This window comes from Lampetra fluviatilis, chromosome 33 (genome assembly GCF_964198595.1).
Source record: "Lampetra fluviatilis chromosome 33, kcLamFluv1.1, whole genome shotgun sequence".
In the NCBI taxonomy this organism is placed as follows: Eukaryota; Metazoa; Chordata; class Hyperoartia; order Petromyzontiformes; family Petromyzontidae; genus Lampetra; species Lampetra fluviatilis.
This window is the reverse complement of record NC_136307.1, coordinates 8,274,139-8,295,774: the sequence shown is the minus strand read 5'-3', so window position 1 is coordinate 8,295,774 and position 21,636 is coordinate 8,274,139. Positions and strand designations below refer to the sequence as shown.

General features: G+C 47.4%; 1 protein-coding gene across 4 annotated transcripts in view; it reads left to right on the top strand.

Moving 5' to 3' along the window:
- The window catches only part of LOC144944025 (estrogen receptor beta-like), a 154,267-nt gene that overhangs the window by 103,664 nt on the left and 28,967 nt on the right, over positions 1 to 21,636 (top strand). For all 4 annotated transcript variants that reach the window (XM_078872033.1, XM_078872034.1, XM_078872035.1 and 1 more), the window contains one exon: positions 15,185 to 15,318. In XM_078872033.1, the coding sequence (XP_078728159.1) occupies positions 15,185 to 15,318 (134 nt within the window). The remainder of the gene's footprint in view (positions 1 to 15,184; positions 15,319 to 21,636) is intronic.

The following is a 21,636-nucleotide window of genomic DNA, read 5'->3' as shown; positions in this document are numbered from 1 at the left end:
GTACGAAGTGTAGTCTCTGCTGAATCTTTTTTAAAAAACGTTTTTTTTTTACTACTCTGGCAATACCGTGTACGCGTATACGCACGGCGCTTTTGTCAGTCCACCATTGGATGAGGGCTTCCGCGGGATGTGGGATTTTTCTGACCTCTATTCTTCTCGCTTGTCAGTGCCGATCGGGAAGGCAGGCATATACTGTAGGAAAGAGAACAAAAATGTTCTATTCATAAACGTGGCACTGCACTATAAATTGAACGTTACTGAAATGCCTCTCGGTAACAAAAACATTGGTTTGGAACCATATTGCCGGAAATGTGTGACGATTTCGCAAGCAATACAACTTAAATTTGCCACCATTCTCAGTATTTCAGAAAATGGTATGTGTAGCTTGATGCCAAGGAGGTTGGGAATCCACCTTTTATTTTCGAGGGAAGGACAGAGCCTTGGCAGAAAAAAACACAACTTTTCGGCAGTAAGGTTGATGTGCACGTCTGTTTATCATCAAAATTCCAGGCATGTCGCCTCGCGATCACAACAAATCTACTTGCGTTTTATTTTCAGCCACCACATTTCAATGTGCATCGTTAGGTTGTCTGTGTTTACACATTGTCAGTGGTATTTGATTAATGTTTTCCACTGCTAAAATTGGTTGTTTTTCTTGCACAATCTAATTGTTATACGTATGACAATGTTTATGTTATATTCTTTTCCTGCTGTAATAGCCTATCTTTCCTGCCATCCCACGTTGGCAATCGATGAGCCATTCCGGTTAGGCGTATGTCAGTGTATTCGCGCTTTGGCAAAGAATATATTGGACACGTAACAAAGCAAATGAGTAATCAGTCACGTGAACCCCAAACCATTTATTGTATGCCCGGGAGTGTTGGCAGCAAAACATAAATAATTGACATGTAAAACTCAATTCTGTATTTATACACAATCTATAACTTGCTTGAGAAGCTCAAGCAACACATGTTTTTTTAATTTGTTAGGGAATTTAAACGTTATTGTGATTGCCTATGGACTACTCCAAGGCAGAGCTTAACATTACATCCAGGACATGATTTTGCTTATCATCTGTGAAATATTTTTTTTTGTTATCTGATGTTGCAAATGATGACGTGATGTAGGACGTTCTATACTGTTTACCTGGTGAATATTTTCTAAAGCAATTTTGGATTGCACTCTTAAGGATATCAGTTTTTAGGTAACAATTAGGTTCATGGTGACAATTGCAAACAAATCCGACAATTGCCTGGGAATTGAATTTGTCACAAAGGGCAACCATAGCACCACGTGGGATGAAGCAGCATGGGGGGCACGGGGTGGTGAAGTAACTCTCTGTCCACGGCACTGATCTGGCAACTGTTTGTGGTCCTGAGAGATTGAATCCAGATAGCCACCTGTAATTAACACAGGCTTCTCAAGTATAGTGAGTGTCGTGATTATTGTATCAGCCTGGTCACCAATGACTTTCACACAAACACAATCCATAACGTTAAATTCAGTTCTGCACTTGGGCTAAATTCCAGTTGTAAGAATTCACATGCCTGTTTTTTGATGGGTCATGCAATTAGCATTTCTCTCAGTAGCAGAGAGGATGAGAAAGTGTTGCCCCCTATTTGTGAAACAGAGGTCACTTTAAAGGGATCTCAGAAGTAGCTCTGTAGTGTTCACCTCTGTGGGCCATTCTTTAACGTGAAGGGTTGCACGGTTCTGATGACATCATGCCAATTACATGTTGTTACCAAGTTGTATGTATAGTTTCTTATTTTTTTTATCTCTTGTTTGTGCAGTTTCGTTCACTCTGTCAGCCTAATGTAACATTTGTTTTTCATTTTCTCATAATTCATATATATACATAAAAAAACATCGATTCTTACACGTGTTTGTATTGGAAGCCTTAAGAATTGGCATAAATCGATTAATAGTTTCACCTCAAGTTCTAACCTCACTGGGAATTCAAATGTTAGAAACCTCTTTCATATTTTCACTTGGTGTCATGTGGGAAAAAATGTATTTTCATCATGAAACATTTATTAACAACTAACGTTGAGAAAAAAGTCTATGGCAAGTTCCATCAATGTAGCCTGCTGACAGAGCTATTGTTGATTTCGGCAAAAATAGCAACACTAATTTCACTAAATTGTTGCTCACTGCTCCCAAATGTGACATTTCTGTTTATCATGCAGTTGTCATTGCTTTTGTAGTCAATATTACAGACCCATGATTAGCTTTACCAATGGCAGAGTAATTGTTGAAGGGCATGGCAATTTTTATTGTGCTTGAATTGCTTGTTTGAAGATGTGAAATGCCACATCATCTTGCAGTACCTTGCAATTTTAAGAACTCGCAAACGAGACACACATTTTCAGTCGACGGAGTCAGACAACAGTAAGAAGCCACGTGGGTTTGAGGATGCGTTGGCGACCGCTGGATATGTCACGGACGCCGGCAAAGATTCTTCAACCGGCATGAAGATCCATGCGGGAGACAAGTGCTGCACTTCAGTTTTGCTCTAAGACCACCCAGCTAATGTGGACTTTCTGGAGACCTATATAGCCTTGCTTTGTATGTATGTGGAACCTCTTTCGCACCTTACGTAGCCAACTGTGGTAATCAGAGGTGCGGGGGGAAGACAACAAACTAAACACAAAAGGCCTTGCTATGACTCATGTGGAGCAAGCATTACAGGTTCAGTTGTTAGTGATTTAGCCATTAAGTTGCTTTGTATGAGAGTTGGTGGATTGCAGATGCTCCCACCCACCGCCTTCACATTTATGGGCCTGGCATTGCGAAGTGACATGCTCCATGGTTGGAGTTCATAGGTGCAGTCGCGTACAGCAGAGTTTAGATTTTTTAATGTACCGCTGTGCAAAGTCCACCCTAGGCATATGTATGTACATGGGCTGAGTGGCTTTTTTCTGTGACCTCCAGGACAAACTGAAAAAAAATTGATGAGACAAAGAGCAAACAGAGGGTGGCTGCCAAAGGGCAGTGATTTGGCCAGATGGGAAAGCTCAACTGTTGTTCCCACAAAGGGAATTAGATCCTTTGTGGTACAATCAAAGGCAATGAGTACAGATACAATGGCAGATGCTCTTCGTAGCTCTACAGACAAGTAAGCCAGCTGACTGTCAGTAAGCTGAATATCCCTTGCAGTTTGAGCCCCTTTATACTTCTGGTAGGAAGTTTGTCGGCTTTCCAGAACTAGAGTCTAGTCTTGACTCAGACCACTGGGTTCTGTAAATAATAATGAAAGACTATGCACTGGAAATCATGAGCAGACCTGGTTGCTCCATCACGGTGGTGACAGCTTTGCTGAAGAATATGACTAGTGGGGTGGCACGATTGGAGGAGATGGACCAGCTTCTGTGCTTCTGGAGGCCATGGGTCAGGAGGACTATGGGTTCTAATCCTGGTAATTTATTTCCCCAAAGTCCTGTGGAAGCTACAGGTTGAAATGTACCTGTGGGCGTTGAACTTGGATGTGAATACCAGAAAGTTCAAGATCGAGAGTGGATTGTATATGCCGATGTTACCAGGTGACTGGTTGACATCAATAGACTTTGGAGACATTTCACATTCCAAAAGCGCCATCCCACAGTGCCGAATGACGTTTGCGTTCAGGAATTTTGCAGTTCTGGACTATATGCCATCTCCATGCTGATCATAATTTATTTGGTACGCGTACCACACTCACACTGGGCCAGGGTTGTGTGAATATATTTGCAATGACTAGGGACTAACACGAACACGACATGTCTGCAGAGTCTGGTCATTGGTGCAAATAACAAAATCTGACGAGATCTGGCTTGTTCATGCTATGGTGTTAGAATTGAATTGGTGATGGAGATGGGCTCTAAAGCTCTTTTTGACAGATGTCCAGTCGTTTTCACAGATGTCCGGTAGACACTGTGTCAGTGCTGGAAGAACTGCTTCACTTTAATCTAGTCACTCGTAGACTTCCTTGTTTATTTGCTGACCTTTCTCTCTTTGCACGTTTGTTAAAGTTAATTTTTGTTCAATGCCTCTACTTGTGCCTCGGGGTGTGCCGTTGGGTACTTAAAACAAAATGATCGCGTCACTTTTTATTGCCAATCAACAGATACACACGGCCAATATCTTTATTTTGTTTAAAAAAATAATTTTCTTACACGTGCATTTCAAATGCAGGGCTTCTGCTGTATTGTCAAGGCAACTGTTATAGGGGACCTAATTTAAATTCCCACGATGGCTACGTGATGGAACATAATGCCCAAAAATGTCCAGTGTGTAGCATCTGCTAGGCGCTGGACCGCTTCCACAGTACTAAACAGGGTAATGTTACCCGTGTCTTGCACCGCAATGCCACGGGGCCTGCCGAGAATATATATTATATTGGAATAGGGCCAACTCCGTGGAGAGCTCCAGCTATTAGTGTCGCTTGATATTTAATGTAAGTGCAATGTACATGTAATTCCAAGAAGGTCAGAACCTCATCAGACGTTTGACAAGATTGTGACTAGATGCTCGATTTTCTGCTTTGCTTGAATGTGATTAAAATGTATTATTACTCAGAAACGAATAGAATAATTAGTACACGTGTATAGGAGCCTACAAGCTCATTAGCATTCATCTGCGATGGATGGGTTGGTTAATATCATGCAAATCTATCATTGTGTTTTTCTGTTATAATGGCTTATATCGTCAGAAACTCTTGACATAGTTGATATTCACTCCTATTCATATTCCTGGATCTTTCGGTAAAGTCACGTAGAACAGAAATAAGAAAAATAAAACATAATAAAATTCTCACGACGTTTCGGCCACAACACAAGCAGGACGGCTGCTGTGGCCGAAACGTCGTGAGAATTGTATTGTTTTATTGTTATTATTTTATTATTTCTCTTTTACGTGACTTTACCGAAAGATCCAAGAATATGAATCCCTGCAGTCACGAAAGCTTTAAATCGAAAGATATTCACTCCGTTTATGTTTACGCTTTTACTTGTGCTCCTACTGCTGCTGCGAATGATCTTGGGTAGAGAGCGTATTTACCTTGCCCAACACTTTCTTTTGTCACTTTCTTTGGGTTTCTCCAGGATAGATGAAGATTCTGATTCTGAATCCCCCAGTGTTAAATGATTTTGATCATTTGCTAAAAACATTTGTTATGGGGCCCTGGGTGTGGGAAAGCTTAATTTGTCTGCATACATTTCTACAGAAAGACGTTTTTATTTTAGTCGAAATTGAATGAAAAGTTTTACGTGCCCATTTTCACATTTGTGATACAAAATTTAGAACCATGTACAAAAACAGACGAGCACAAGTCACATTGTGAGTACTAATGTATATAAAGAATAATATTTATTTTTTTAATTGCGAAATATCAAACCCCCTGCACCCATTAGTAGTGTACAATCAGTGAAGCAGGTGGCACAATTGAAGTATTGGAAATGACGGCAGGAAACTCCTTTGACGGGAACACACTTCTTTTATTAAATCTTGACTTGCAACGATACAACGCGTGGCCTCTCTTCTTCACAGTACGGTCACCATACAACGGTACAACTCGTGACCTCTTCTCTCCGCTCCACACTTCTCTCGAGTCCCGTAGATTCTGTGCTGCTGGCTCTCTGTGCCTCGTGTAGACTCCGCGCCTCGGCTACACTCTTCTCTCGTCTCGTGTAGACTCTGCGCCTCGGCTACACTCTTTACTCGTCTCGTGTAGACCTTACGCCTCCGCTACACTCTTCACTCGTCTCGTGTAGGCTTTACACATCTGGCTACACACTCTTCAGTACCCGTCTCGTGTAGACCTTACATCTCCGGCTACACACTCTTCAGTACCTATCTCGTGTAGACCTTATACTCTCTCTGGCTACACCGTATGCATTACTCGGCTCGTGTAGACCTTACACTCTCTCTGGCTACACCGTATGCATTACTCGGCTCGTGTAGACCTTTCTCTCTCTCTGGCTACACCTTGTACATTACTCTCCATTACTCTACATTACTCTCCCTTACTCTCCATTACTCTCCTCTCCGGGCTCTATCTCTGCACCTTCGTCTTCATTCCTAGATGGTTCCACTTCCTCCCCCTACTCCTCTGTGCATCACCTTATATATCCCTTCCTCCCGGGAGACGGAGCGGATGCGGACCTCAACGTCGGCACCGCTCCTCAGTTACCCAATCACCACGCGCTATCTCTACGATCCGTTTCCGCCCAACGCGTGTTTCCACTCCTCGACCAATCACACCGCGCTGCCACCCGATCACTCCCTCTCAGCGCGTCGCCGGCACACAGCCAATCAGCAGCACTACCCCCACCCGCGCGCTGACGCCTGCTCCTCCCCGTCAGCGCGCGTCACCACACACACCCACGTACATACGCGCTGGCACACGACGTATACCCCCAGCGCGTATCACCACTACATCACCCCCTCCCACATAGCTCGCAGCCGGCCCGGCTGCTAACAACAACCAACCACAACGATAAGACGACAACCAAAACAACACAAAAAAAAACCCCGTAACCCCCCAGTGTGCCCCGTAACATAACAACAACAAGAACAACAACAAGAACTATGTACAAATTGACAACGAACACAAGAAAAGTCAACAACAACACAATACAAGCGAATTCCAGAAACCGAACGCGCCCAGCGTCCCTGCGACTACACGCAGTGACGAGGCGCTCCAACTGCCCCGACTCCTCACGAGGCGGATCACGCAAAGTAGCGCGACCTGGCGCGAGTCCGTCTGGCTGGTCCGTCGTATGGGGCGGGACACTGACGACCGTCCGGCGGTTCCGGCTGCTCCAGACGGCGCGGAACTGGCCTGAAAGGGCCGGCCCCGCCGCGGAGATCCGGCCGCCGGTGGTCGGCAGCTGTCAGTTCCGAGACACCTGGGAGCAGATCAGGCGAAAATATGTGTGGATCAGGCAGAGACATTTCCCCCTGTGGGTCGCCGGTCACGTCACACGCTCGGCCCTCACGACACAAGGGGAGGCCATATGGAGGCGAGAACGGTTTCAGTCGGGAGGGGTGAACGTACCAATGGCGCTTTCCCCACTTTATCTGAACGCACTGGGGCCGTGCAACGCGCACGACCTCCACGGGTCCCCTCCACGGTCTCAACAATTTAGGCGACGTAGCCAAGGGTGCCTGAGGGCAATGCAGCCAGGCCCTGTCACCTGGTTTCCATTCGTGCATGGACACCTTCCGTGCCCGCAACCGTTCATTAGCAATTTGGCGAGCCCGCGAATTAAGCCGTGCGGCCTCCCTCGCCTCTGTCAGCTTGTGAATATTAAACTTAATATGTTCTGCCAATTTAGAATTATTTCGTGGAGCGGACAGGCCAAGTTGCGTTTCCATTGGCGGGTCAGCTTCCCGACCGTACATCAAATAGAATGGGGAAAACCCCGTTGCTGCATGGGGGGCCATTCTATACGCGGCAAGGACCCCCGGGACCTGCAGGTCCCAATCTACATGTGCCTCACACACCTGCTGGCACAGCATGGAAGTCAAAGTTTTATGAAGTCTCTCCACCATCCCGTCTGTCTGCGGGTGGTACGGGGAGGTACGCACTTTCTTGGTACCCAACAGATCGCACACCTCTTGCAACAATTTACTCGAAAAATTTTTACCTTGGTCGGTGAGCAGGCGTTCGGGAGCCCCCTTGTCCAGGACATAGCCCTGGACGAAGGCGTCCGTCACAGCCGCTGCCGACTGGTTAGCGAGAGGCCACGCCATAGGCCATCGGGTAAAGTATTCGACCCCCACTAACAAGTATTTATTCCCTCTCGGCGTGACTGGAAAGGGCCCCAAAATATCGAGTGCAACGAGCTCGTTAGTGCGCGAGACCTGAATAGATTGCAGCGGTGGATTAGCTGCCACAGGCGGTGGTTTACGTCTGGCGCACTCAACGCAACCCTTCAGAATATTTACCACATCACTTCCCATTCCCGGCCAGTAATAGTCACGCTGAAGCAGGGCAAGCGTCTTGTTAACTCCCAAATGCAAGAGGCGTTCGTGGGCCGCCAAAAGAACCCTCCCCCTTACAGCGGAAGGCACCACAAGTGCGTTCCGCCGGGACAAACTGTCCCATCTTAATAACATGCCCTGCTTAAGTACATAGGAGCCGGTGCGCTCCTGGTCCCCCTCGGGACCCCCCACCTTGCGGCGCAATGCTAGCAGCGAGCTGTCCGCCATCTGGAGACGGCCCCATTCGCTGAGCGACAACGAGAGCAGCGAGTCCCGACCCTGAGAGGCAGTGGAATCATCCACGATCGGTGCGCCCGCTGTCGCAACCAGTGCCCCCATCTCCCCCTCAAGCGTCGGTTTACAGCGCGCCGATCCCGACAAACACGCGCATTCATTACAAGGCAACAACCGCGACAGACAATCGGCATTTGTGTGTCGCAACCCCTTACGGTACGTAGTCGTAAACTGATAGTCCTGGAGGACTTCCAACCACCGCGACAACTGGCCCGAGGGTTGGGCGACTCTCAATGAATACTGTAGCGCCGCGTGGTCCGTTCGGACCGTAAAGTGACGACCATAAGGATATGGTCTGAACTGTTGGACAAAAAAGACAATGGCAAGCAGCTCGCGACGGGTGACGCAGTAGCGCTGCTCCGCCGGAGACAACACCCTACTACCGTAGGCGACAACTCTTTCGACACCCCCGACGACTTGGGATAGCACCCCCCCAATGCCCGTGTTGCTAGCATCCGTGTCCAGCAAAAAGGGACTCGTAAAATCGGGATAACACAAGGGTGGGGCACCCACCAAGGCGTCCCGGAGGGAGCGAAACGCGGCTTCCTCCTCCGGTCCCCATTTGAACTTCACTCCCTTCGCCGTTAGAGCGTGCAAGGGTTTTGCAATAGTGGCGAAGTGCTCAACGAACCGCCGGTAATAAGAAGCAAACCCGATGAAACTACGCACGTCGGAAACGGACGTAGGTGTCGGCCAAGAGCCGACACAATCCGTCTTCGCGGGATCGGTGGAGATCCCCGAAGAATCGACAATGTGACCCAAGTATCTAACCGACTTACGAAGGAGGTGACATTTGGCCGGTTTAAATTTTAGCTTAGCCGATCGCATTCGCAAGAACACCCCTCTCAATCGCTGGAGGTGTTCTTCAAATGTTTTACTGAAAAAATGACATCGTCCATATAAATCAAGCATGTATCCCACTGCAAGCCCGACAAAACCAACTCCATAAGTCGCTGAAACGTCGCTGGAGAGGAGTGAAGTCCCATGGGTAACCGGTTAAACTGGAACAGCCCCCCTGGAGTCCGAAATGCTGTCTTAGGTTTCGACTCTTCGTCGAGTGGCAACTGCCAAAACCCCGATAACAAATCAAGAGTCGAAAAATATCGCGCACCAGACAATGCATCGAGGGACTCATCCATCCTGGGGAGCGGATACGCGTCAGCCACAGAGATCTTATTCAGGCGACGGAAATCAACGCAGAATCGCAGGGACCCGTCCTGCTTTTTAACCAGCACATGAGGCGCTCCCCACGGGCTGGAGGAGGGCGAAATAATGTCGGCTTCTAGCATTTCGTTAACAGCCGACTGAACATGTTCCTTCTCCGCAGGACTCAGTCGGAAGGGATTTAGCCTGACCGGCGCCGCATCGCCCGTTTCAATGTGGTGGTGCAACAAATCCGTGCACCCAATGTCATACTTATGCTTACTGAACACATCAGAAAATTCTATGAGCAACTCGCGCAGCGCACCCAACTGCACCGCCGACAAATCGTCCGAGGCGGCGCATAGCGAATGGACCCACTCAAGGTCCTCCCTTAGCTCAACGTTCTGCGTTGGGCTCGAGCCCACCTGCGCAACCAACCCATCATCCACAGGGACCCGCGCCGCGTGAGCCAGCACGGTGCCCTGTTGAATGACAGCTGGCCGCGACCCCGCGTTCAAAACCACTACAAACGGATCCCTGTCAGCCCGCACCAAGGTGTGAGCCACCGATAAATCAAGACCCCCGACAGCCTTGTTAGAAGGACCCAAAAGCATACTTTGTTCCGAAGCCTCCCTCACCCACGGTTTCCGCAGCCGGAGGGGAATTAACATCTGTGAACCCGGGGGCACATGCACGGTCTGTGTCGCCACCGCTTGTATCGTAGCGCACGCCGTCCGAATGTCAGTAGGGCTCGTTAAAAATGCAATCCGGCGACCCGATGGCAGTTCAATGCATCGTTGATCGATAAGAATTTTAATGGGCATTTTAGCCAAAAAATCAGTGCCCAAAAGACAAGGAACCGCCAAAGAAGACGAAACGAAAACGGGTCCCGACAATTTGATATCTCCAATGCAAATGGAGAAGCAGCCACAATTCTATGCCCCAATTCCGCCCATTCAATATCTCCCTGGTCCCGGCCGAACCCCCCTGGCCGAACCGAATCCCCGAACCTTAACCGGCCCTCCTCCGCCGCGACGCGGCGTCCCATGTGTGTCGAGCATACAGACCGAGCGTGTGAGGTGCCGCGACTTGCCGGGGATTGTAGAGATGACTTGGGCTCTCGGTCGTCGTCCAGCCGAGCCCCCATGGCGCGCTGACGCGGAGCGCGGCACCCGGACGCCACGTGGCCCCGGAGGCCGCAGTTATAGCACGTGACGAGGGTCGGATTAGATCTCGGCTGCTCCGACTTTCGGCCTGATCGCAGAGGCGACCGAGCCCCCGGCCTCCAGTCCCCTGGTCGTCCCGCGACGAACGCCTCCTCTCGTGGGCTGACGACTTGGGGTTCGGTGACCACCGAACCCGGAGCTGCGACGACGGCAGCGTTGCAACCAACTCCTTGTTTCCGTTGTAGGGCCTCGTGCGCTTGAATACTCGTGGCGACTCTCAAAGAAGAAATATCAATCTCGTCAGCTGTGTTGATGGGGACCCCTAGGTCCTGCGCCAACTTAAGCAGCTGCTCCAAAACCATCGCGTCTTGGCCCTCCTCGTCCATCCGAGGGAACGCAGCATCGGCAAGAGCCAGCAACGCCGTGCGATAGGCCAGCGCGGTCTCCGTGGCCGCTTTCCGTCTTGCGTAGAAATGATGGCGGCACGCCGAGGGAGGTCCGTAGACCCTGGCCAACAGACCCAGCGCATCCTTCAGCGTGGAGCGGTCCGACTTCCGTGCGGACCTGAAGGCCGCGAGCGCGTCGTCGTCCAGCATGGCAGGCAACGCCCGCAGCGCCGTGGCATCGGACCACGCGGACATCTCTTGATGCGCCAAAAACCTCCGCTGAAATTGGCCCCAGTCTCCGCCTTCCGCCTTGAAGGCTGACAACGTGGGCAGACGCTGCTAAAAAATGAAGTCATCCGCCTCGTGGTTCCTCTCCGCCTCTCCGTCGGTGTGTAAGATGGCGGCTCCAGCGGCAGACGTAAAATGGCGGACCCCATCACGCGCCGATGACGTGGATGCGCGCGCTTGGGACCCCACCACCACGTGGCGCTCGCCGTTCCCGCCAAATGTAGGCCCAGGCGCAATGGCGGGAATCCCCCATTCGTTTTGGCGGGAATCTGCGGGGCGACCTTGTAAAATGTCCCCCACCGTCCCCGCTCCTCCCGACGAGCTGATCTCCGCCAAGATGGACGCGGCGGCGAGCAGCAGCTCCGCCAGTCGGGAGTGCGCCTCACGAAGCACGGCCTCGGTCCCCGGTCGCTCGCCCGGCGCCGTCGACGGATCCTGTAGCGTGGGCAGGTCGTCCTCCTCACCCCCCGCCACCAGCGGCCCCGAGTCGTCCAGGTTTTCCTCGCGGTCAATCCCGTGGGTCCTACGGGTCTTCCTTGTCTCCATACTTGGAAGCCCGTTTCACTTCTGACGCCAGATGAAGTATTGGAAATGACGGCAGGAAACTCCTTTGACGGGAACACACTTCTTTTATTAAATCTTGACTTGCAACGATACAACGCGTGGCCTCTCTTCTTCACAGTACGGTCACCATACAACGGTACAACTCGTGACCTCTTCTCTCCGCTCCACACTTCTCTCGAGTCCCGTAGATTCTGTGCTGCTGGCTCTCTGTGCCTCGTGTAGACTCCGCGCCTCGGCTACACTCTTCTCTCGTCTCGTGTAGACTCTGCGCCTCGGCTACACTCTTTACTCGTCTCGTGTAGACCTTACGCCTCCGCTACACTCTTCACTCGTCTCGTGTAGGCTTTACACATCTGGCTACACACTCTTCAGTACCCGTCTCGTGTAGACCTTACATCTCCGGCTACACACTCTTCAGTACCTATCTCGTGTAGACCTTATACTCTCTCTGGCTGCACCGTATGCATTACTCGGCTCGTGTAGACCTTACACTCTCTCTGGCTACACCGTATGCATTACTCGGCTCGTGTAGACCTTTCTCTCTCTCTGGCTACACCTTGTACATTACTCTCCATTACTCTACATTACTCTCCCTTACTCTCCATTACTCTCCTCTCCGGGCTCTATCTCTGCACCTTCGTCTTCATTCCTAGATGGTTCCACTTCCTCCCCCTACTCCTCTGTGCATCACCTTATATATCCCTTCCTCCCGGGAGACGGAGCGGATGCGGACCTCAACGTCGGCACCGCTCCTCAGTTACCCAATCACCACGCGCTATCTCTACGATCCGTTTCCGCCCAACGCGTGTTTCCACTCCTCGACCAATCACACCGCGCTGCCACCCGATCACTCCCTCTCAGCGCGTCGCCGGCACACAGCCAATCAGCAGCACTACCCCCACCCGCGCGCTGACGCCTGCTCCTCCCCGTCAGCGCGCGTCACCACACACACCCACGTACATACGCGCTGGCACACGACGTATACCCCCAGCGCGTATCACCACTACACAATGTTAAGAGCGCTGCACTCTGAACTTGGTGAACCGAATTTGACTTCTGACCACAGTTAACATCGGTGATGAGTGATATCTAAACTGGTCCTGGGATCGCCTTCACTAACCTGTCACTGACTAGGATGGTGAAGTATGGTCAAAAATGCCCTTGGCCAAATAGAACATTGGGAGTCCTTAAACCTAATTCTAGATTTGAAGCTTTCGCGACTGCAAGGAATCATATTATTAGGTTTTTTTGGTAAAGTCACGTAGGTAAAACATCAAAATTAATGAAAATAAAATAGAATAAAAACGTCGTGATTTTTATTTTATTTTATTTTCATTTGATGTTTTATCTACGTGACTTTACCGAAAAAACCTAAGAATATGAGTCCGTAAACCTCCAATGGATTGACAAGGGGCGTTCAATAGTTGTAGAAAAAAATCTTGATTTGAAGCTTTCGTGACTGCAGGAATCCATACTCTTTGGTTCTTTCGGTAAAGTCACGTAGTTATTTCTAGATTTGAAGCTTTCGTGACTGCAAGGAATCATCTTCTTAGGTTTTTTCGGTAAAAAAACCTAAGAAGATCACGTAGTTATATTTTATTTTATACCTCTGTGACTTTACCGAAAGAACCAAAGGGTATGTCGATATAATATATATTAAATAGTTGTGTATATATATAATTGTCAGAATTTTTCTTTGTGGGATAAAAAAAAAATGTGAAGGTAAAGACTGACGGAGGTTGATGACTGCTTCTATCACTGATTATTTTATTGTTGGTGCCGACACATTTTGCGCATTCACCTCAGTTTATGTTCATGCGCATCTAAGTTTATAGTCACGTATTCCTCTGTTGGGCCAAATTGACAAAATGCCAACATTGACCTTGAAAGTTATCTTCATCGTTATTTCTTGCTTGCTCGGGGCAATGCAGACCTTTTCAGAGAATCGTATCATTATGCCTGTCCCGTCGCTTTTGTTTGCCCTATGTAGGGTTGGTGAGGGTTGTTCGTTTGCCGATGGCTCTGTGCTCACACCTCAGATTTTCTCTAATCTAGTCACCTGTGGATTTCGTGCGCACGTTTCTTAAAGATGCTCGTTGCCTGTCGTGCCTCCGCGTGCGCCCTTGGGTATTTTCAAAATGTGCTCACCATGTCGAAGGATTCCTGTCAATCATAGAGAAGTGCTGCCAATATCTTTATTTCAAAACCGTTGGCTTATCCCTGCATTCCATATTTGAGGCTTTGGTTGTCGGGGCAAGGAGCATTTTATTACAATTTCACGACGGCTGCTTGGTGGTTCATAATTGTCTAAACTTTCCATTGTGTAGCAGTTGATAGACTAAACTGCTTTTATCCACCGTCTGCTCTATGCACGACGCTGTAATGTCACTCATGCGGTATACTATTTTACTACATGGCCAATGGGAATATTGATACATTATATATTGTTATTTGTGTCGCTTGATATTTTATATAAGCGTAATCTACACAAGTCCACGAAGAGGGTCAGAGGTTCATTGAACTCCAGCCACGAGTGTGACTAAGGACTCTGATGTTCTGCTTTGCACTCACATGATTAGCATGTGTTCTTGCTCAGATATGAAAAACTATATATGCATGATTTACACTTTTGTATGGCTTTAGCGGCGGTAGAGTGCTGAGCGCGCTTCGCTCAGAACTCAGCAACTCAAATTCGATTGTTGGTCACGGCTACAATCGGTGACAATTGATACCTGAACCGGTTCTGCCCACCTTTACTACCCGTTCACCAGCGCCGCACTGACCAGCATGGTGAAGTGTCGTCGTACAACCGCATGAGCGACATGGTTGTTCATGGTGGATGCAGAATGGCTGGAATAAACACTCACCTCGGAGTTGGCAACATCATTTTATTTCTCTCTGCCGCAATAATACTAATTACATTTATATAGCACTTTTCATCAAGGTTCTCAAAGCCCTGTACAAGACACAGCAGCAGCAGACACTTGGCATGAAAATAATTTAATAAATACATTTAAAAAATCTTTACTAAATGAACTAAACGTTCAATAAGCGGAAGCATATACATAGGTTTTAATAAGCACTTTAAAAATGTCCACAGATTCAGAGATCCTGATATATCGTGGAAGAGCGTTCCATAGCCTTGGGGTTACACAGAAAAAAGCTAGGTCACCCATAGACCAAAACCTCGACCTCAGAATACAGAGAAGATCTGCATCCCCAGATCTTAGGGACCTTGGGGGGACAAAGATGCCTCTTGTTCATTGCTTCAAATCGGTTCATTGGCATAACTTGTTTTTTCCCAGCTACAAATTTAACGAGCCCAGCTATCTCGCTTTCTTTCGAAACCCCCCCACGTGTGCGGCCTGCTCCTTCCAGGGACGACGGCTGTTGCGTGGAAGGCATCGTGGACATCTTCGACCTGCTCCTGCGGACAGCCTCTCAGTTCATCGAGCTCAGCGTGACTCTGGAGGAGTTCATCTGCCTCAAGGCCATGGTGCTGCTGAACTCGAGTGAGTGGCTGTTGTCGCTATTTATTCCCCCCCTCCCCCGCACCTTTTGTCACACACGTGTTCTGTCCATATAGGGCTGCCCAGATTGTGCTGGTGTGTGTTGGGGGGGCAAAAGGGGAACATTTTTCTGCACATCACGCACAAAAGAGGGGGCACCACACTATTAAGGCCCCCCCACCATGATCCGCGTGCCATTCTGCCCCGGAGGCTCCAGGCACTTCTGGGCGGCCCTGCGTCTATGCGTGTTTTTATTTTCCTCCTCCTCCTCCTCTGCTACCCCATTGCATAGTTGAGTTAAAGAGGTGAAAAGATGTGGCCCTGCAATTGCCTGCTCATGCCACACGCGGAAGGGTCTCCCATTAGAGGGAGCTCTAGAGACCCCCCCGCCAACCCCCAAGGGTATTTAGAGCTACTCTTCCATGCTGGCTTCACATCTTGTGAGAGATACAGGTACCCACACATAACCCCACCACACGCGACCTACCGATATGCTGACTGTAGTGAACCCGATTATTCTGCTGGGTGGACAGAGCCCGGGGGGGATTAAGAAACTCGCCCATCGTCTCGACGTTCGTGCAAGAAGATCCAGTGTGCCAACCGTTACATCCACGGCGTTATCTTGCGTATGTACCAGGTTACGTGCCTACTCAATTCGGGCGCATTATTTTTACGAATATTTATTTTATAAAATGGACCTACTGTATAGCCTTAACTAAATATGATTTGCTATTTGCATATATTTTAAAGATTATATTGGTATTAATAAAGGAATTTACTCAAATGAAACAACGTGCAGCTCCTTAACCAACAATACTTAACGAATTTTTTTTTCCCCAGAAGCCTTTGTTAAATCAATGCAAACCTTGTGCTGGTTTTGTCTTCATCAGCGCAAAGTGGCCTTGAAAATCAATGCCACCGACTAAGCCTGATGTTTTTAGACGGCAGCGGTCACCACGTGCCATTCTTGATTAATGAACTTGGTCCACGTCCTGGCACCATCAGCATTCTAACAAAGAGGCATAAATTCAGCTCTCATTGGAGGACATTAGCTCCAGACCCTGCCAGATCAAAGCCATTGAGCTCAAGCTATTACCCCCCCTGCCCCCCCCCCAAAAAAAAAATCCCCTGCTGTGCTCCGCACCACATTGTTTATTTTATCGTGGTTCTCCGACATGTTTTTGGGTTCATAATGAACTGAATATTGGCGTTGCTAAAAAGTTCCCAGCGCATGGAACGAATGTCGAACGTCGTGCCGAACAGCACATCGCAAACCCGGGAACGCATCGAAGAGCTGTGCAGCACAACCGTGAAAAACTTCAGTTTCCGGTGTTTGCCAATTATGCTGTCAGCCTCACCGTGTGCCTCCATGAATTTACTGGTTGTGGTGGAGATGCTTTCACGAACACAACTTGACGACGTGATGGTAAGGTGGTGCACACCTTTTTTAAGATGCTGCAGAGAACTGCCTGAGCTAAAATACCAGTTGCAGCCTTCCCATAAAGTGCTGCAGCTAGGTTCTCTGTTAAATACAGATTCAAGGGAAGGATTTCTTGTGACAGTCCCATGAATACAACAGAGTGGAGGCTTCAATAGAACGTATTATTTATGGTCTTCTTAGTTCATCTTTCCACAGCCACCTAACTGATGAGGTTGACCAGGTTCCATGCAGTAGCGTCTATTAGACCGCTATAACTCGGTATGCGGAGAGATGAGGCAAAGATGGAGAGGGAACCCCTTCATTATGTGCTGGCGGAGTTTTTTGATGTGTAAAAGCCACAAGATATTTTCCTTTACAGTGGTTCGGGTCAGAGCTGGCATGTATCTCGGCTTCCCGCACAGAAGTTGGAGGTTGCTCATTTGGCGCTTCTAGGCTTACGTGGGGGGAGGCTGTTGGGAGCGATGCGGCAGGAGTGCCCACTGATTAGGCTCGCCGTTCCCCTGTAGAATTTGAACATGGTTCTTCATGCTCCATGTGAGCCTCCCTTTTAAAGTGCCATGATGTGGACCAGGTTTGTTTGTCAAGAGTGAAGCGTGTTGACTCCAGAACCCAGGCTCAACGTCAGTGCCCAAAATGAAGTTTGCAGTAAGGTGTAACGAGCATCAACAGTTTACCCGCTAATGCTAGATTCATTAATGTGCTTACTCGGTGAAAAGGCTTACGTATTTACCAGTTCATTCACCTCCATAGTGGAAAATTTCACGTGGTTCAGTGTTGTTGCCAATAAGGCTGATAGGATGCAGCCGCTCCTTCGTGGGGGTGGCCTGCGTGCCCACCAACTGGATAAACACTCTGATTGAGAGCAGAGCAATGTTGCAGGAATCCCTGAACGCTGCCTTTACAACCATGCCCGCATGACTGCGCCCACTAACACAGCAGCAGCACATGTGCCCTCTGATTTCAACAACGTTGACCTGTCAATTCACAGCATTATTTACTCACTTTGGCCTTCACACCCATATTTGCACCATGCTGCCCTTCGATAAAAACGGCAGATTTATTGAACGAAAGTTAACACGGGCACTTTTTTTGTTTTGTTTTTGTCTTAGATTTAAAATACTTTGCGCATTCTTCAATAACACTGCCTTCGAAGGATATCACTCGCCACTGATGTTAGTTGCGGCTATGAATGGAACCCAAGTTGCTGGGCTTGTTGCACAATTTTTAAATGCACGGTGCGACCATTCCACAAATTATAAATTGCATTTAAGCTCTTAGGCAGTTAAATATATGTCAACTGTAAACATACGATCTTTTATGTTCAGCTCAAATGGTCATAATCAATCTTTGCACAAGTTCAAGCCCATGCATCTCTGGCACCATGTGTCGAGTATTTTTTTTTAATAAAGTTAATTAAATTATGTATAACCTGGTAAGTAGCTCTTGGAGACAACACATGTATTGAGCAAATAACTGCATCTGTGATATCACGTGAATAACTTTAATTATTTATTCGGTGCATTTATAGCTTTGAATATCAAACTAAATTTCAAATAAATTACGTACGGTTGCACATTAAACAAATAACTATATTGTCACTGGCTTTAATTCCCTCCTTAATTGCCATGTTTATTTGTCAAGGGCGGCATGTTTGTCATTTGATTAAATGCAATTATTTTTTCTGTCTCGCGTTAACATCTTCCCACACCTCCGATCAGCACTGTTGGCCACGTACGGTGCAAAAGAAGTTCACCATACATAACGTGGACAGCTTTTTGGCATTTATTTATGGCAGCCCCCCTCCAAGCCCTCGAACAAAGATCGTCAGAAATGGATCTTTTCTTTATAATGGCAAAATCGCACCCGGACTTGCGTCAGCATCTTCGACATTCTAGCCTCGAAGGGTGTGTGGTGTGTGGCACTCTGCCCACACTTACAGTATGGTACGCTTGTCCAGAGTAGATTTTTAACATGACGCGATAAAAAAAATAACCATCCGCATAAGCAAAACAAAAAGGACCCCCAAATATATACAGTACCCACAAAATGGGGTGCTGCCAAAAATAACATCCGCATTCATTTTCACGATTTAGTATTTTACTGCCGTTGTTTTATTTTGCTATCAAAACCTTAAACGGTTGGAGGTGGAGGAAAAAAAAACGCAAGTGTCTTGTACCACTTTTGGATTTTTTACAGCAGAAAAAAAAATAGCAGCAGTGAAGTGTGAAAAATCAACCTGGCAACCTTCTTTGCCGACTATAACTATCCTACAACACCTCGGTAGAGAAGAGGACATTATGTTCCTGTGTAGTGTCAAATTAACCTACCCGATATAAAGTAGTTTAACATATTACATATTATTTAAAATGGTTCTGTTCAAATTAGTGTTTTATACCATGTTTGCCATTCCTTTACGAAAGCGATGGGTAAAGAGATTTATAAATAATTTATCTCGGATATATTGAGATATGGAGATTGAGCTTGAGCTATAATGTACAAACGTTTGTGGAGACTTGAAGAACTTGATAGGTTTACCGCTTGCATTTGGGATAAAAATGAAATATTTTAACGTGCATTTTTGTTCCTTTTCTACACGTTTCAAGTTTTGTCGCACCTGGTTCAATGTGCGCCAAATGTTTGTGTGGCTTGACGTTGTTGTAGCAATGCACAGTGAGTTTTTTTCTAATCCTCGAGTTTTCGTCTCAACGGTTATACAGCATGCAAATTTTCTAAATCTTTCCCACTCTCCTTCCTCTTCCAAGCGTTTGTCCCACTCCTGTGGGGCCCACTGTCCTTGCCAACCTTGTCCACGCTGCCCTGTCCTACGCCATCTTTCTTTCCGCTCCTCGGGCCACCATGTCCGATCGCACCACACTTCTTCTGCCTTTCTCTTGATCTCTTTCCTTCCACTTGCAACACTTGCACCTTCTGGCGCACGTAATTTTCGTGTTGTCTGTCCACATAACCAAACCACACCAGCCTTTTCTCTCTCATCTTCTCTGTGTTTTCTACCACCTTGAGTCTTCCTCTCACTTATTTTTTCACCGTCCTTCTTTGTTAAATTTATCTGGCTCTTCACTTCTCCACTCTGGTAGGTCATCAAATGTCCCTCCTGCTTCGGGAAGTAGGTATTCACCACTGCAAGATCATTTGCCTGGGCCATTCGAAGAATGGCCCCTCCTCCCCCATTCCTACTGCCATATCCGTATCCTCCATGGTTCCTTTCATAGCCGTCCTTTCCTCTTCCCACTCTTACATTTAAGTCTGCGCCCATCACCACTGCTTCATCTACCAGTAAGATTTGAAACTCCTGGTCTAAGCTCTCCCGAAATGCATCTTTCTCTTACCCACTGCAGCCCATCTGCAGGGCATATGCACACATCACATTTACAACCCCACTGTCCAGTACTAGTCTGACTATTATTAGTCTGTCATTTACACTTCTGACTTCCACCACCTTTATCTTCATCTCCTCACTCAGCACAACTCCAACCCCATTTCCCTTTGCTGTGGTTCCATGATATAACCATTTTAACCATAGACAATATCTTTCGCTCTGCTCCCTTTCCATTTTGTTTCCTGGATGGATGCAATCGACTTTCCTCCTTCTCAAGCAGTCCAATAATTCCTGACCTTTTCCCGTAAATTTTCCAATTTATTATGGCCAACCTTATCTTCCTCCCGAACAACCTTATACTCCTTCCATTTTGTTTTTCCATCTTGATATGTGCAGACAACGTAACTACCACCGCCCGGGTCTGCACTCCCTGCAGCAGCAGAGTCATTGGGTCCCGAGATTTTTCACACCCTCTGCCCACTTAAGGGCTGCGGGGCACTGAGGGTCATTGGTTTGCAAGGACTCTCCATGTTTTGGCTTTATAGTTTTACGGCCGGTTGTCACCAGAATTCTAGATTTGAAGCTTTCGTGACTGCAAGGATTCATATTCTTAGGTTTTTTCGGTAAAGTCACATAGGTAAAAAATTTAAATTAATAAAAGTAAAATAAAAAATCAAATGAAAATCACGACGTTTCGGAGGCAACACAAGCTTCCGTCTTCAGGTGGAACAGCACGATAGCTGTGACGGATTCCACCTGAAGACGGAAGCTTGTGTTGCCTCCGAAACGTCGTGATTTTTATTTTACTTTTATTAATTTTAATTTTTTACCTACGTGACTTTACCGAAAAAACCTAAGAATATGGTTGTCACCAGACTCCAACTCTCCTCTTTCCCACTAGTTATTTTGCTTTTAAGGTTTCAAGAAAGTCAGTTTATCCTTTTGCATGATACACTGGCATACAGATGAACAGATGTGCATGCAGATAATCAACAATGTTAAATAAAACTTGTGGGAGGCCTGGCTATGGGATGAAAGGTTTACAATCTTTTTACGTCTCAAATTATTGAGTTTTTTTTCCCTACGCCCTACATAGCAGCTATTATCGTCGCTTGACATAAAGCCAGTGGCTTGATCCCTGTTATTTTACAACCAATTTTAACACGCTAAGAAATAATGTGTTCCTTATGGTGTGAAGATGCTATTTGAGAAAGTTTGGGCTGGTCAATAGCTGGCATCCACTGATCCGATCGAAATCCCTAATTTCGATCGGATCATTGGGGTTTATTAGTAATAAATCGGCATTTTGCGACTCCCACTGCCACTGTGTAGCATATTAGTACGTGCCAGGGACTCTATGAGATGATAGGACAATGGTCTGAGTCCATAATTGGCAATAAGTAACGGCAAAGCAGTTATAAGAGACTCACAGAAATGTGCGCAGTTGCGTATACAGTACACGACTTCCCTGAAGGCGCACCTTCAGCGAGCGCGATGCCGATCACACAACGCGGTTCGAATTCGATCCTCGATCGATGGCTGC